The 11,708-nt window shown below is 38.8% G+C and overlaps 1 protein-coding gene across 2 annotated transcripts in view; it reads left to right on the forward strand.

Annotated features, from left to right (window-relative positions):
* The window catches only part of NR4A3 (nuclear receptor subfamily 4 group A member 3), a 42,374-nt gene extending 36,652 nt beyond the window's left edge, over positions 1-5,722 (forward strand). For both annotated transcript variants that reach the window (XM_070794827.1, XM_070794828.1), the window contains one exon: positions 2,443-5,722. In XM_070794827.1, the coding sequence (XP_070650928.1) occupies positions 2,443-2,690 (248 nt within the window). In that variant the 3' untranslated portion in view covers positions 2,691-5,722. The remainder of the gene's footprint in view (positions 1-2,442) is intronic.
* Positions 5,723-11,708: the final 5,986 nt, after the last annotated feature.

Below are 11,708 nucleotides of genomic sequence, written 5' to 3' on the forward strand. Positions count from 1 at the left end.
TTTATTTAATGTAATAGTATATATTTCCCCATGTTGCTTCACAGCCTTTATGTCCTTTTTGATGTCTCCAGAATCTTCCATTATGAGGACATACTGTTTTTTACTCAGCACTTTCCCTATTTTTCTTCACTTTATCCCTTTCTGTTTTTTTTTTTTTAATTGGAGTATAATTGCTTTGCAGTGTTGTATTAGTTTCTGCCGTACAATAAAGTGAATCAGGCATATGTATACATATATCCCTTCCCTCTTGGGCCTCCCTTCTTCACCCACATTCCACCCCTCTAATTCATCACAGAACACCGAACTGAACTCTCCACGCTATACAGTAGCTTCCCACTAGCTATCCATTTTATATTTGGTAATGTATTTATGTCAAACCTAATCTCCCAGTACATCCCACCCTCCCCTTCCCCATCCTCCACATCCACACGCCAGTTCTCTACATCTGCATTTCTACTCCTGCCCTGCAGATAAGTTCATCTATGCAAATTTTCTAGATTCTAGGTGATGCCACCCCAAGTGTCTTCTTGCATAGTCTTATTCTTTTGTTCAACATTTTCTTCAGATAAATTCCCAAGAGTGGGATTACTTGGTCAGAGACTATGGACATTTTATAGCTTTTGAAATTTGCTGCCAAGTTTGCAGCCAGATTTTTTGCTCTTGAGGTTGACAATAGGCAGCACTAGTGGTAAAGAACCTGCCTGCAGTGCAAGAGACCTAGATTTGATCCCTGGGTTAGGAAGATTCAGGAAGATCCTCTGGAAAAGGGGATGGCTACCCACTTCAGTGTTCTTGCCTGGAGAATTCCATGGACAGAGAGGCCTGGTGGGCTACAGTCCATGGGGTCGCAAAGAGCCAGACATGACTGAACGACTAAGCACAGCACAGCACAGCATACTGAGAGAAAGAGGGCTTCCCAGGTGGCGCTAGTGCTAAAGAACCCACCTGCCAATGCAAGAGACATCAGAGATGTGAGTTTGATCCCTGGGTCAGGAAGATCCTCTGGAGTAGGAAATAGCAACACACTCCGGTATTCTTGCCTGGAGAATTCCATGAACAAAGGAGCCTGGCGAGCTACAGTCCATGGGGTCTCAAAGAGTCAGACATGACTGAAGTGACTTAGCATGCACATACTGAGAGATGAAAACTTTGACTGAGATAACAGGGGCCAACGTCTTCTTTCAGGAAAGAGGCTCTGAAATCTACACGCTGAGGGAGAGCAAACTGATTGGCACTGGATGTCAGGCTCCTTTTTGTTCACAGGAGATACAACATTGCTCTGGAACCAGAGGACAGAGGCTGCCTCAGAAGACTGGGTTCAAATCCCAGTTCTTAGCAGTTGTGTGACTTTGGGAAAACCATTTAACCATCTATACAAAATAAGACATCATACTATTTAACATAGGGATAATTTTATATATTATTTTATAAAATATAAGATTACTGGTGTTCATGTCTTGCCACATTATGAAATGCTTGCATTACCTCCTCAGGTCCCCCTCTTCTTCTCTTTGACTTTTCCATCTTCACACATGAGAAACATGTGCCAGGTATAAGTCAGTAGGAGTATGCGAGTGGGGAGGGAGGGGATAAAGAAAAGAAAATCTAGATTCTTCTCAATGCTTGTTAGCATGAAAACACAAGAATGCGCTTTGTATTGGGGCAGCTTTTGCATTCACAAATGGAAAATTAAAGCCCCCACTACCAAGTGAGTCTGTCAGGATGGCAAGATTTTTTCATTTACCTGGATGTGTGTCTGTGTCACTCTGAAAAGAGTTGCTTCCTCATGGGGCTTTTGTAAGGCCTCTGTCAGATGATGTGTGCAAAATAGTAACCACCCTGTTATTCATTCACTGTGGCTCTGTGCTGGGAACTGTGTGTTTCATCTGTGTTATTCTCCCAAGCTGGTCCTCCTAGAAAGTCTGAATTGGGTATGATTATTATCTTCATTTTGTAAGGAAATCATGGCTTAGACGTTAAGGGACTCTAGGGGACACTGAGTAAGTGACAGGACTGAGATTCAGTCCCTAGTGCTGTTTGATACTGTGTGCGTGCCTGCTAAGTCACTTCAGTGGTATCCGACTCTTTGCGACCCTGTGGACTATGTATGACCCGCCAGGTTCTTCTGTCCATGGGGATTCTCTAGGCAAGAATACTGGAGAGGGTTGCCATGCCCTCCTCCAGGGCATTTTCCCGACCCAGGAATCGGACCCGTGTCTCTTATGTCTCCTGCGTTGGCAGGCGGGTTCTCTACCACTCGCACCACCTGGGAAGCTGCATTTGATACTTAAGGCCATGAACTACCTCTAAGAGGGAGGGCACTATGACTGTAAAATGCCATCCCAACTGGCAGAACAGGACACAGTCCTCTGTTAGGGATTCAGGGTTTTTTAAGATGTAACTGCCTCCTAAATTTTCCTATCCTTTTCTATCCCTCTGCAGAACGACATGGGTTAAAAGAACCAAAGAGAGTGGAGGAGCTATGCAACAAGATCACAAGCAGCTTAAAAGAGCACCAGAGTAAGGGCCAGGCTTTGGAGCCCACTGAGCCCAAGGTCCTGCGTGCCCTGGTAGAACTGAAGAAGATCTGCACCCTGGGCCTCCAGCGCATCTTCTACCTGAAGCTGGAAGACTTGGTGTCCCCACCTTCCATCATCGACAAGCTCTTCCTGGACACCCTGCCTTTCTGAGCAGGAGCAGCCTGAGCAGGGAGCTGCCTCATCTGCTAGCAGCTGCTTGCTAAGTAGCAGAGGGAGGGGGTCTGGACACCTACCATTTTCTGTCCTTCCTTAAGAGAGAAAACAAGCTCCTGTTGAAATGAAAGACTTTTTTTTTTTTTTTTTCTGGCACTTTTCCTTACATCTGAAAGCCAGAAAACTTGCAAAGTATTGTGTTGGGGTTGTGTTTTATATTTAGGTTTTGGGGTTGGGATGGGAGGTGGGTATAGTTCATGAGGGTTTTCTAAGAAATTGCTAACAAAGCACTTTTGGACAATGCTATCCCAGCAGGAAAAAAAAAAGGATAATATAACTGTTTTGAAACTCTTTTGGGGGAATACAATTATAGTTGGTTTGTATTTAAAACCAAGAACAGCCAAGGGTTGTTCTCCAGGGTAGGATGTGTCTTGAGACTGATCCCTTTAGAATACACTTCTTGTATCAAGGGTATGTATGTGGTGCAAACAAAGCAGAACTTTCCTCTTCGTAGTTTATTTCTTCCTTTATTTTAACAAATGGTGAAAGATGGAGGATTACCTATACATCAGACATAGCAAAATGATAATGGCTGTTCGCTTCCATATACAAGTGCAATTTTTAAAGTGCTGTCTTACTAAGTCTTGTTTATTAACTCTCCTTTATTTTGTATGGAAATAAAAAGGAGGCAGTCAGGTTAGCAAATGACACATGCTAATTTCCCTAGCAGAGGCTCTGTCCACCTGCCCTGTAGAACCCTTCTGAGGTTTGGTCCATCCAAGATTTTAGGCCATTCTTGATGGATCCAGACCCCTGCCCTAACTGTCCAACTGTCCTAAAGAGGGCTCAGATTATAAGACGGATTGCCACACAGCTTCTTTTTTGTCATGTTTTGTAAATCCTGCCAGAGTTCCCTAAACTTGCTTCAATTATAGAAACTGACTGGCATTCATTCAGAAGCCCCAGGAGCATTCAATAAGTTTCAAGTATATTGAACCCTAGATAAGAACATGCAAATAAGTAGGAATGGATCATACAGGGTAAGCACCAGGGATAATAAGGTTTTTTAAAATATATATAATTTAATTTTTGTTATTGGTTAATGAGACAATTTTGGAGAACAGGCAAGTCTTATTATAAAAAAAAATAGTGTGAATGTAAGTACTAGAAAGAATTAGTGGGCTGCGTTTCAACATTCCGTGTTCGTACTCCCTTTTGTATGTTTATACTGTTAATGCCATATTATTATGAGATAATTTGTTGCATAGTGTCCTTATTTGTATAAACATTTGTATGCACGTTATATTGTAATAGCTTTGCCTGTATTTATTGCAAGACCACCAGCTCCCGGAAGCTGAGTTACAGAGTACTTAAATGGGGTGTTCACGGTGAACTTGGATACACCACTTAGAAATTAAATAAGCGAATATATATATAAATATAGCAGGTTACATATATATTTATAATGTGTCTTTTTATTAACCATTTGTAAAATAAATGTTACTTTCCATGCGGTTATTTTATGGTTCATTTGCAGTGACTTTTAAGGCAGTACTGTTTAGCACTTTGATATTAAAATTTTGCTTATGTTTTGCTAAATTCAAATAATGTTTGAAGATTTTTAGGTCTAAAAGTAACTTTATATTATATATATACTCTGTATCAAGTCAAAATATCTTTGGCCATTTTGCTAAGAAACAAACTTTGAATGTCAAACTGATGTCATAGTAGTTTTTGTTAGCTTTGAATCATTTTTGCTTTAGTCTTTTTAAAGGAAACATAACAAAACTATGCTGTTTATATTGTCATTAAATTATACAATCAAACAAATGCCAAATGATTGCCTAATTGCTGCAAAGGAGAGTCCAGATAGCAAATCGTATATGTTTTTTTCCAAGTGTCATTCTGATATTTGATCTTGTCTTATGTTTGTGTGAGCTTTTGTGAGAGATTATTTTTATATTAATATCAAGATGATAGGATCTGGAATGTTAGGATCTTGGAATGTTAGAAGGGGCCTGACTTGTCAACTAGTTCAACCCTCCCTGAAATTCATAGAGAAGAGAACTGGGGCCCAGCAAAAGGCAGAGTTATGCAAGATCAAACAGCTGGTAACAAAATCAAGACTAGGACCTAATTCTTCTTTCCATGGTCTTCTTACTTAATTTACTTCATCTACAGGAAAACAGGCTTTTAAAAATAACCACTAATACTTACATTTTACCATGAGTAAAGTAGTACTTTTGCAGTAATTTTTTGAGTTTATATGCAGACATAATAGACATTACTAAATATCAGGAAAGCTAACATTTCATACAAGGTAGCTTCAGACCGAATTCAAGTTGAATTTGAATAAATTAGAAATGCTGTGCATACATATAACCCCTTTGTGCACTGTTAGTCTTAGAATGTTAATCCTTGTTTTTTGTCATGTCTGTAAAGGAGAAACAAAACAAAAAACCAGAGCCCTAGAGAAATGCTGTCACTTTTTATTTTTACACCCATTGGATTTAAGGAAAAGACTTTTTAGTCGATATTGATTGGTTGGAAGGAATGAAGAAAGTTTTTAGTTATAGGTCCAGACACTAGTGCTGAAAATAAAGATTATAGCCAGTGTTCTTCTGTCTTCCATAGTTACTACAATTATGAGAGCCCCCCAAACCCCCACCAAGTCATCTATCAATTCAGCTCTCTTTTTTTTTTGGTCTTAATGTTGACACACAAGTTTATACAGAGTGGATTACCGAACTAGCTCAGAAGAGGACAGCAAAGAATTAAAGCAGGTGATCTTCCCTTGTGGGAGAGCTCTCTCAGTGCTAATATGCCTTCTGTGGGCAGAAATCAGGAATCCACCAGCTGTTAATGGAGAGTGCCTTGCTTCCATTTCAGACAGCAGAGTTTTCCAAAGTTTCTCTGCTCCTCTAACAGCATTGCTCTTTAGTGGGTGTTAACATTGTGTTTGAAAGAAATGCTCTTGTACATTAACAATGTAGATTTAAATGATTAAATTAAATTACATTGTATCAATGGCTACTGGTCTGTTGAATAAGCACGCTTCATTTAACGGTATTTTCTTAATCATTTATATAATGGTATTTGCTGTGAACTCTTAAAGTGAAGAAAGTGAAAGTGTTAGTAACTCAGTCATGTCCGACTCTTTGCAACCCCATGTGAACTCTTAAACATATCTCAAATGGATTTTTTAAAGGCTTACTAGTGCTGAAAAATTAATAGGCATTCTGAATCAGAAATATATTAAACTTCACTGATTGGGAAGAGGGACATTCTAAATTCAATAACTATCTATTGATTACTTCCTGCAAGCAAAGCACAATTGGGCGCTTTGAGGAGATACAAACATGCAGTGTATGAAGCTTTTGCTTTCAACTGTATATAGTGGAGTTAACAATTTGTTGCCTAAAAGTATAATTTAGGCATGTAAAGGATTTCTTTCTGTTTCAAATTAATGGGATATCAGTTATTTGTGAACCAGAATTTATAAGAATCCGGGTTAGAGTTCTCAAAGATTGATTGGTACTCGGCCTTTTGCTTAGAAACGCCCCGGTGGGCAATGCAAATACAACTTTTATTCAACACTGGCCGAAACATACAGGCTTCCCAGGTGGCGCTAGTGGTTAAGAACCTGACTGCCAATGCAGGAGACTTAAGAGACACGGATTCGATCCCTGAGTGGGGAAGATCCCCTGGAGGAGGGCATGGCAACCCACTCCATATCCTTGCCTGGAGAATCTGATGGACAGAGGAGCCTGGCAGTCTACAGGGTTGCAAAGAGTCGGACATGACTGAAATGACTTAGCATATCCCAAATATATATTCCAAGTGAGTACAAATATTTTTTAATTGGCATATAATTGCTTTACAATGTTGTGTTTCTGCTATACAAAGAAATGAATCAGCTATATGTATACGTATATCCCTTCCCTCTTGGCTTTCCCTCCCCACCCCCATCCCACCCCTCTAGGTCATCACAGAGCATCAAGCTGAGCTCCCTGTGCTCCCTTTACAGGAGGTTCCCATTAGCTATCTATTTTACACATGGAAGTGTATTTATGTCAAACCTAATCTCACAGTTCCAAATATGGGTTTTTTTAATGCACGGATAGCTCAAAAACAGAAATGTGGGAGTTCTCATGATTTTCTTTATTGGTTCATACATAAAGTATTTTCTGTGACATCTAGGTGCTGTGTGTGGTCTAGGAGCCAAACACTTCTCTCTGCTTCTTGACAGTACCTTCATTCCTCAACTATAAAATATTGTAAGAATAGAATGAGAGATATAGTAAGCACCATCTTGCATACAAATTCAAATGTCAATGTCTGGACCAAAGGGATAAAAGAGAAGGGGAGTGGAGAAGCTCTTTCTCTGGGGACTCTAGGGACAAAAGTCTGGTTTGAGTGGGGAAGGCGGCAAGAAAGATTAGTTTTAGATAAGGGGCATATGCCTATGGATGAATTTCCATAGGTTAAATGGACAAAGATAACACAAGAATTATTTTTGTGCACAATTTTGATTGACTTTTTAAAAAATATGGTAAAACACACAGAAAACATACCATTTTAACCATTTTTAAATGTACAGTGATGTTAAGACCACATATTATTGTTTAAACAATCTCTGGAACTCTTCTTACAGAACTGAAGCTCTGTTCCCATTAAACAATAACTCTCTATTCCTCCCTCCCACAGCCCTGGTAACCAATATTCTTCTTCCTGTTTCTATGAATCTGACTACCTAGGTACCTCATATGAGTGGAGTTAGTCCTCTTGTGTCTGGCTTATTTTACCTAGCATAATGTTCTCAAGATTCAGCATGCTATAGCACATGTCAGAGTTTCCTTCCTTCTTAAGGCTAAATAATATTCCATAACAAATAATATATCACACTTTGTCACGTGTCAATGGACATTTGATTTGTTTCCTCCTTTTATACTGATGTGAACATGCATGTACAAATATTATCTTTTCAACACTTTGCTTTCAATTCTTTTGACTAAACATTGACTTTTGAGCTTATAAAAAGCATAATGCAAATTATTTTCAAAGATAATCTTGATTATATGTGATTTTTTTGCCTTAGGCACTGATTTCACACTCTCCCCCATTTTTTTTCTATCAGGTAGCTTCGTGACCAAGCTACTTATAAACTTTTGTTCTAAGACTAGGAGAAAAATGGAAAAGAACAAAATCAAAAAACAGAGAATACTAAAATCTGAGAGTATTAAATAGTCTATCATCTTGTCCAAATATTTGAAAAAGTCTATACTTTGCCCAGTAGGTTGAAAATCTCATCAGGCTTCAAAGAGGGTGGTTCTTGTACCATCTACTATCTGACACCCCTCACCATGAACAAAATCCTTCAAAAGATACTTCAGAAAATTACTCTTCAGTGTCATCCTGAACTGCATTGTGACGTTACTATAAACAATACTTTTGTGTGTTCTATTCAGTTAGTTTTGCAAGCACACTGGCATTTTTGTTTTATTTTTTTTAAAATCTCAGCCTATTTCATGGCTCTAACAGTCAGCCCAGGGATCACTAGCCCCTTAACCTGATCACCTGCCGTGATGCTGGTCATCCTCCAGGCTGGGGTTCTAAGGGTATTTGATTTGAGGAGAAGAGGAGACTCAACGCTTATTAGGCATCTGTTATGTGTGCCAGCTATCCTGATAGAAATACTCATCCATGACATCACTTAATGCTCACTGCTTCTGAGGTGTCATTATCCCCTGTCTGAAAATGGTGAAGGGAGCTAGGAGAGGTTGAGTACCTTGCCTGACATCCCGTGAGATTTGAATGCATGTCTATATGGCTACAAAACCTCTGGCAGCCTTCCTGAAACTTAGTCTTTAGATGCCTGCCCCCTCTCTGAGCACAGAGATCATTTACCCTGAGTTCCTTGCTCATCAGCAAGTGGTAAGAAACTCTACCCAAGCACAGAGCTACTAGCCTATACTCTGTCACAACCTCATTTTCTCTTTCTGTCAAACTTATCACCTGTCCTACTAATTCTTCAGCCTCCTTGACTCAAGGTATCCACCATTTTGTCTCCAGGAACTCTGTCCCTCATTAGCCTTAGACTGCAGAGCCTTGTAATACGGAAGCTCTGCTCCACTGTTGGAGTTCCTTTCCTGTGCTTTCCCCCTCTAAATACAAATGTTCTCTGTCCTCAGAGTGGACTTCAATCATTGAACGCTTCGCAGCTCTTTCCTGCCCCCAGCCAACTTCCCAATTTCCACTTGATTTAAAACTTACACTCAGGCTCTGTCGTCAACGGCCTCAAAGATGTCCTCCTTCAGATTCTAGAGTCACCTCTCTGTCCCCTTCTGACCATGATCACTAAACGCACAAAGAGTGGCCTCCTGATCCCCAGAACCTACTTTCTTTGTCCCTGAAGAGGGGTGCTATAGCAAGCAGAGAACCAGGCAGTCCTTGACAATCTCAGAGTTGTTCTCTTCCCAGTAGCCAGGCCTTCATTTTGCACATTGAATATATGTGTTCCTAACACAATTTCCACCTTTTGTTCCTAAAATCCTAATTTCTTCACTCTGATTATTCCACCCTTGCCCATTTTTTCCTGCTAGTTTCTAATCGTTCAGAATTATACAAAGGTGTTTTTAAGTATATATTAAAAAAGACATGTAAATATACTATCCTAACATAGCTGCTTTCATATGTTTCACTGTCCATATGTACATATTTAGGTTTTTTTTTCTTATTTAAAAAAATAAGAGTACATCCTTATATATTTGCATTTTTGCTTCTTACATTGCCAAAAGAGCCTACATGAAACTAAAGTAATATAAAACTGGAAAAATAAAACTGATTTAAAAAGTAAAATATTTCATATATACAAAAAATAAGACTAATTTAAAAGAAAAAATAATTGTAAAATTATTTGTACATGTAAAACAATAATATAACAATCATCTATTAACTTATCACCCAATTCAAGAACTGTTGGAATCTCTATGATTCTCTAACAATATTCCTCACTTCTCCCCAACAGCCTGAATTTTGGTTTATCATTGCATATATATATATATTCCTAAACAACTTATTGTTTAGAGTTACACTTTCAAAATTCTATATTAGTTGTATCGTAATGTATATATTCTTTTGCAACTTGTTTTCTCTTTGCTCAAATTGTATTTTTCCATCTGTCAACAGATGAATAGATAGATAAATAAGATATATATACACAATGCAATTTTATTCAGCCATAAAAAAGAAAGAAACAATGCTATTTGCAGCAATATATGTAGGCCTAGAAATTGTCATACTGAGTAAAGGAAGTCAAATAGAGAAAGACAAATATCATATAACCTATGTGTGGATTCTAAAAAATGATAAAAATGAACTTATTTACAAAACAGAAACGGACTCAGAGACATAGAAAAAAGGCTTATGGTTCCCAAAGGGGAAAGCGCTGTCTTACTATACTGCTGATATTGAAGAAGAACATGCATTGACCCTTCAGAAAGTATTGTGACTTGAATAGTTTAAATCTGAAAGAGCTGTAAATATAGTGGTACTGTAACTCTCATGTTCAGTACAGTAGGAAACTTGACTTGGCTTATGAAGCCATTGTGGAGGGTAGTTTCGGTAGAATCATCCTGAGTATCTAGCACAATGCCCAGGTCAGCACAAACCCTTAGAAATGCTTACTGAGTGAATTCAAGTTAGATATTCACTGATGGAGATGGGAGATGGAAACCATATCAAATTCCCAAGAGATAGACTATGTCATGATTTTCAAAGTTGGTGTCTAGAGCGTAAGTGTCTACTTTCATATTTTTCTGAATTTCAATGCCCGAGAGAGAGAGAAAGAAAAGCAAAAATTCAACACAACCCTAAGGAAGGTTTATTTTTTTTCCTTTCCCTGTAGAAAGCAGCTGTCAGTTTAACTTATCCCAAAATACTGTCAGTGATGAGCATGACTGAAAATGCGTTTTATCTGTAATTAGAGAGATTACATTAAACACTATTATTTGCAGACACACATTGAATTAACCCTAATCGAGGCTAGCAAATAGTAGAGCCTGCCTATTTTTCACCTCCAAATTTTTAGAAAATTGTGACAGTTGACACACGAGGGACAATGCTGACAAGATTTCTTTCCATCAAATGCCAGACAGTAATTGTAATTGCCTTTAAAAATGTTTAAAGCAGTTTCGTTAGTAAATCAGAAGTTGTCACAAATCATGCTGATAGTTTCTAAACATGGAGGTTGTTGACTGTGCATTCCAATGTGAGTTTAATGAATTGATTTTCTAAGGAATTTAACTTTGCATCTGTTTTCAGGTGTAATTAATTCACTCTGATTAATGTGATTAGCATAGATATCAGTGGATTACACATGATGCCCTCTATTTATTCACTTATTTTTAATCTGCCACACTGTCCATTGGGAAATTATATAAATGTTTTTTGGGGGAAACATCTTGCTCATGGCTCTGATCACATTGGATTTCTGCAAAGCAGAATCCTGGTAGGAATTCATTGATTATTCACAGGCTGTGCAGCAATGTACTTTTGTTTGAGGGACCTATTAAAGTTTACACAGTCCCAGGCTTTAAAGAGTTTATAATCCAGAGGGGAAGATGAGACAAACATTCCGATGCAAGTCACTCACAAAGAAGAATGACTGGCCTCAGAGTCTGTTTTTTTTTAGCATCTCTTCCCTGTTCTCCTTAAGTAATGCTTGTGTGTGAGCTCAGTTGCTCAGTTGTGTTCAACTCACACACACTTGTGAGTGAGCTCAGTCGCTCAGTTGTGTTCGACTCTTCACGACTCCAGGTACTGCCAGGCTCCTCAGGTCCATGGGATTATCCCAGCAAGAATACTGGAGTGGGTTGCCATTTCCTCCTCCAGGGGATCTTCCTGACCCAGGGATCAAATCCATGTCTCCTGAGTCTCCTGCATTGGTAAGCAGATTCTTAACCACTGAGCCACCTGGGGAGCAATGCTATTACTTAAGGTATGTTGATGGTTCTT

The sequence above is a fragment of the Bos indicus genome, chromosome 8 (genome assembly GCF_029378745.1).
Source record: "Bos indicus isolate NIAB-ARS_2022 breed Sahiwal x Tharparkar chromosome 8, NIAB-ARS_B.indTharparkar_mat_pri_1.0, whole genome shotgun sequence".
In the NCBI taxonomy this organism is placed as follows: Eukaryota; Metazoa; Chordata; class Mammalia; order Artiodactyla; family Bovidae; genus Bos; species Bos indicus.